Raw genomic sequence first — 6,153 nt, forward strand, 5'->3', positions numbered from 1 at the left:
TGTATTTGGATTGTTCTACTACATGTTTTTAACAATACATCCATGCATATTCTGCATCATAAAGTTTGGGATTATTTTCATCTGTTTTATACAGTATGTTTCCAAAATAAAACTACTGTTTTACAGTTGTGAGCATGTGATAGTTTATTTTAGTTGATTGTAAAGCCATTGCTGCCAGTCATTTGATTGTTAGTCTTTATCATGTACTTTTGATCTAAATGCAAACTAGGATCTAATTGAACATACAAGTGTGTATTTATACATGGTGCCAGGTACGACGGTGAAACAACATCGTGTTATCAACGTATTCACCCCCTCAATGAAAGTCTATGCGATCTATCAACCAATCCAGGACTTAAACACTGCAAACAGCACTGTTTTAAAGAAATTATGAGAAGTGAATCGAATTTCACGAGTGTCGTGAGTCATCAATCCATGCGTCGCTGGAATGTGACGTCACCCGGTAAATATGGCGGAGCCCAGTGAGTTTATGAACGTGAGGCGACGATTCAAGACAAACATAGAAGAAGATGTGGACGAACAGGGTGAGAAACACACACACACACACACACACACACGAACCCCCGTGTCTTTGACTGAGCTGTGCTCGACTCTCATCAGCTGTGTGTGTTCATCTCTCCGCCGCTGCTGCTTTCACTGTGTGCAACACTCAAGCTCCTTTAACTGGTTTCTAAAGGCTTGCTCCTGCTGATATTTCTATATTGTCACAGCATCTCTGCTGAGATCATCTCTGTGCTGAAGACTCTTCTCTGTTCTCAGATACAGAGCTTCGTTCAGGCGCGGCTCGTCTATATGGGCCAAAGTATTCATCCTCAACATAGTCCTCCATATAACTGAAACAAGAATAAACTGTAATCGTGCTCAGCAATCTGAAACAAATATTCTTCAGATTTTCTAGACTGTTTTTGTAGTAAAGTTAGCAGTATAAACACCTGACAGTAAGCGCTGGACGGTGAGTCCCCTCGAGCTCAACAGCGCCCCCGCTCGTGTATGAGTGTGTGTGTGGTGGGAAGTGGAACTGCACTCTGCTCGAGCTCCGTGTGGTCAGATTAGATGAGTGTCTGCAGCAGGTCAGTAACTGGCTGGCGTGTCTTTTTCTCCTTTTCTCTGTGGAATAGTGGATCAAATTACCGATGTAAACCCTTTAGTTTAGATGTTCTCACATGAATAGCCTTTATATGGTTCTGTTGTGTGTTTAGTTTATTCTGAGAATAGACATATGATCTTCTTTCCTCGCCCAAATTGCTTCCCAACTTGTAACATTATAAATCAACATTTGGAGGTGATGAATGCTGTATTAGAGCAATTATAGTGCAGCACTTTATGCGTGTTCTCCGAGCTTGTTTTTGTCTTTATGTGAACCTCAGAGATTAGAATATAAAGCTTACAAAATGTTTTTCACATATTAGTGTTACGACCCAGAATCTGCTCCATGTAAATTTTGGCTTTAAAAAATAGAAAATTGGCTTTTCAAACATGTATGCAAGTTCTACTTTACTTCTGTTTCATTTCTCATCCATCACATGAGAAGTTGAGCTGAACATCTCCTCACAGACAGGAACAGTACACTCGCACAGCTTCAGTGAGCAGGAAAGACTCTTCTTTGTGCTGCTGTTCACTTCCTGCTCTCTGTGCCTCAGACGTGTAGCTCTACACTTCCAGTGCTGACCGGCTGACCGTGTCCTGCGCACAGATTTCTAAATACTTCCACAAAAATGTCATGATAGAGAATGATTACAATGTAGTTTGTGCATGCGGGCGCACGACTGGAAAAATCAGCTGAAAAAAGACCAAAAAACGATTTATGCCCGGTCAACCGGTGCATCCCTAGTGATGGTGGTGGTGGAGATGATGATGATGGTGTTGATGAAGATGATGATGGTGGTGGTGATGCCGATGATGACGATGAAGATGATGGTGGTAATGATGGTAGTGGTGATGATGATGGTGGTGGTGGAGATGATGATGGTGGTGGTGATGATGATGATGGTGATGATGATGCCGGTGATGATGATGATGGTGGTAATGATGGTAGTGGTGATGATGATGGTGGTGGTGGAGATGATGATGGTGGTGGTGATGATGATGATGGTGATGATGATGCCGGTGATGATGATGATGATGGTGATGAAGATGATGGTGGTAATGATGGTAGTGGTGATGATGATGGTGGTGGTGGAGATGATGATGGTGGTGGTGATGATGATGATGGTGATGATGATGCCGGTGATGATGATGATGATGGTGATGAAGATGATGGTGGTAATGATGGTGGTGGTGATGATGATGAAGATGATGGTGGTGATGGTGGTGATGATGATGGTGGTAATGATGGTGGTGGTGACGATGATAGTGGTGGTGATGATGATGATGGTGGTGATGAAGATGATGGTGATGATGAAGATGATGATGGTGGTGGTGATGATGCCGATGATGATGATGAAGATGATGGTGGTGATGATCATGGTGATGAAGATGATGGTGGTGATGATGGTGATATCTTGTTATCCTGCAGGTTCTGCTCCTGACGAGGCTGTGGATGTGAAAGCATCTTCTCGGATCAACCGTCACTCAGTCTTCTGGATCCTGGCTTCTCTCGCTCTCACCTACTATCTGGATTTCTTCTCTGTTCTTCTGAACCACAGTGACATTCACAGGTGACTACTAACCTCGACCAGAACTACCACTGTGTGTGTGTGTGTGTATGCTGAGCTGTGAGTGTGTTTGTATCCTGAGGTTTGACTGAGAGTGTGCGTGTGTCTGAGTGTGTGTGTGTGTGTTTGTGCTAGCTGAATTACAGTTATTTGTTCTCTCTCTCTCTCTCTCTCTCTCTCTCTCTCTCTCTCTCTCTCTCTCTCTCTCTCTCATGCTCTTTTCTTCTTATCCTGGATTACAATAAAGATTATAGAGCTCTGGTTACCAGGAGAGAACATGCTAACAACACGCTATAAAAACACACACATACACACACACACCTTTACAGTTAAACAATAAAAACTCTACAGCAACTCACATCTCTGTAGAAGTTCCTGAAGAGCGTCTGGTGAGGATTCATGAAAATCTTCTTAAGAAAGATAACATTTCTTAAGATAACTTTTAAGAAGTTTGTACGATTGTTCAGAACTGAAGTTCTTAAAATAAAAATAAAAAAACCCCTTCAAAGTACTGAAATATGTTTTTAGAAGAATTTTAAACAGAAATGAGCTGGAAACCTTCAGGTGTGTCTCTAGTTCTGATTATGTGTATTATATGTAGCTGGAGTTCTGTTATTAAACATGTTTGGGGATTTCAGTTGAGCTGGGGGTTATCCTAACGTTAAAGTTACAAGTTTTCTCTTAAGCACATTCGTGAGAATTGTGTTTGGGGATAGAGATTCTTCTAAAGTTAAATATGAAGAAACAGCGGTTCAGAAGAAGTGTGTTTTTAAGAATATTTCTTGATTTCGTCACTAACAGTGTTATAACTGAGATACGGTTTATATAGAATTGAATTATGAGATTTATTTGTATGTTAAGCTTTCATTTAAATGTAATGCAGTATAGTTTTATTCATTTTATTTCAGGTGTTAATTTGAGTTGTTTAAGTTAAACTAAATGTGTGTGTGTGTGTTTCAGCTGGTGGCTGTGTGTGGCTCTGCTGCTGCTGGCTGTGTGTGTGTGTCTGGCGTTGTTCTGTATGCTGTATCTGGAGTGGTTCAGAGGAATAAAGCAGTATGATCAGGAGTATCCAGCCGTCCCTGCCCTCACCACCGCCGCCTTCATCGCTGCCTCCTGCAGGTGTGCTGCACACACACTTCTCCAGACACACACACTTCTCCAGACACACACACTTCTCCAGACACACACACTTCTCCAGACACACACACACACACACACACACACGCACACACACACTTCTCCAGACACACACACACACACACACACACACTGCTCCAGACACACACACACACACACACACACACACACACTGCTCCAGACACACACACACACACACACACACACACACACTGCTCCAGACACACACACACACACACACACACACTGCTCCAGACACACACACACACACACACACACACACACTGCTCCAGACACACACACACACTGCTCCAGACACACACACACACACACACACACACACACACTGCTCCAGACACACACACACTGCTCCAGACACACACACACACACACACACACACACACACACACTGCTCCAGACACACACACACACACACACACACACTGCTCCAGACACACACACACACACACACACACACACACACACACACACACACACTGCTCCAGACACACACACACACACACACACACACACTGCTCCAGACACACACACACACACACACACACACACACACACACTGCTCCAGACACACACACACACTGCTCCAGACACACACACACACACACTGCTCCAGACACACACACACACACACTCTGCTCCACACACACTCACTGCTCCAGACACACACACACACACACTGCTCCAGACACACACACACACACACACACACACTGCTCCAGACACACACACTGCTCCAGACACACACACACACACACTCTGCTCCACACACACACACTGCTCCAGACACACACACACACTCTGCTCCACACACACACACTGCTCCAGACACACACACACACACACACACACACACTGCTCCAGACACACACACACACACACACACACACACACACACTGCTCCAGACACACACACACACACACACACACACACACTGCTCCAGACATACACACACACACACACACACACACACACACACTGCTCCAGACACAGACACAAACAGACCACACACACAAACTCTGCTCCAAAGACACACACACACACACACTTCTCCTGTGATTCGCTTTCAGTGAATCGAGTCAAATCTCTGATTCAGTGAGTCATCTGTATTAATGCACCTACTGAACTAAATATAGTCTGTTTCACTGCAGATAAATGAGAATGATTAAATATAATTCTTCTTTGCATTCATTTAGTGACTCTTAATTCCTGTATTTCTCCACGTGTGAAGTGTTTGGTGATGGATGATGATGATGATGATGCTTCTGTTTCAGTCTGAACATCGCTCTGTGGCCCGTCTGGTCCTTCTTCACGCCGGTGATTCTGTTCACTCAGTTCATGGGTGTAGTGATGCTGATCTCACTGCTGGGCTGAGACACAGAGAGAGGGCAGCTGATCGACCTCTGACCTCTGCGTGAGGACTGGCTTTAATGAACAATGAGTCTCGGATCTAAAGCTGCTCATACTTTCCTGAACATCAGCCTGATGGAGGTGAACTAGAGGTTTTCTTTGAGGTCCTGTAGACTGCTGATTGCAGATTGCTTTATCTTCCAAACACTGTTTTAAACAGTTCCCTTGGCACTTGTGTTGAACTCCTGTTTTAATGTTTGTCTGTAACTAACAAATGCATGAACTGATGAAATAAAGGATGTTTGTATTACATGAAGCGTTCCGTCTGTCTGTTCAGCTGCTCATAACAGAGTCAGGTTTCAGGTTTCAGGTGTGAACTGAGATTGTAGAACAGAACATTGACGTAGCTTCAGGTAATGTGAACCACAGAGATTTACTCACACAGAAGAAAAGCCACGGCGCTTTGTGACGTGATATGATGATTGCACAACACTATTTCATTTGACTTTATTTTCAACTCACTGTTTTTGGTGGATCTGTTAGGTGTTCAGGTGCTGGATAATGTTTCAGAGAAGTGTCTGAGCTCAGGCTTCTTGCTTGTTTGTTCATATCTTCATGCTTTCTGTGATTCTGATGTTCTCAATTTAGAAAGCAGCCTCCATTAAAGCCTGAAAGCTGACATTTACAGAGCACTTCTGAAGTCAGTCCGATCATGAGCAAACTTTGTCAGAACTGTCTTTTTAAGAATCTCTTTAAAGGTTAGTTTCTAGTTTTCTTTATGGAAATAAAATGTTAGTTTCTGGTTTGAAGAACATTATTCTAACCTAACCCAATTCATCATGTTTATAAATTCTTACATTGTTATGCATTATTATTGCAGTAAATCTATATAAAATAGATCAGTCCACAATCTATATCTTTGTTCATACATTAACCTAAAAATAACCATTAGAGAATGTTCTCTGGAA

At 43.0% G+C, this 6,153-nt stretch overlaps 1 protein-coding gene across 1 annotated transcript; it reads left to right on the forward strand.

Moving 5' to 3' along the window:
• The first annotated feature begins 410 nt into the window (after window positions 1-410).
• Window positions 411-5,497, forward strand: tmem128 (transmembrane protein 128). Its single transcript, XM_026225793.1, has 4 exons — window positions 411-545; window positions 2,537-2,678; window positions 3,636-3,797; window positions 5,110-5,497. The coding sequence occupies exons 1-4, from the start codon at window positions 470-472 to the stop codon at window positions 5,207-5,209; spliced, it is 480 nt and encodes a 159-aa protein (XP_026081578.1). The 5' UTR covers window positions 411-469; the 3' UTR covers window positions 5,210-5,497.
• The last annotated feature ends 656 nt before the right edge of the window (window positions 5,498-6,153 follow it).

Source organism: Carassius auratus, chromosome 39 (assembly GCF_003368295.1).
Source record: "Carassius auratus strain Wakin chromosome 39, ASM336829v1, whole genome shotgun sequence".
NCBI lineage: Eukaryota > Metazoa > Chordata > Actinopteri > Cypriniformes > Cyprinidae > Carassius > Carassius auratus.

What these genes read in the sequence shown, in the direction of transcription:
- tmem128 (XM_026225793.1), top strand. Translation starts at nt 470, where the DNA reads ATGGCGGAGCCCAGTGAGTTTATGAACGTGAGGCGACGATTCAAGACA. An exon ending in AGAAGATGTGGACGAACAGG is followed by an intron (nt 546 to 2,536) that starts GTGAGAAACACA and finishes GTTATCCTGCAG; the next exon opens with GTTCTGCTCCTGACGAGGCT. An exon ending in AACCACAGTGACATTCACAG is followed by an intron (nt 2,679 to 3,635) that starts GTGACTACTAAC and finishes TGTGTGTTTCAG; the next exon opens with CTGGTGGCTGTGTGTGGCTC.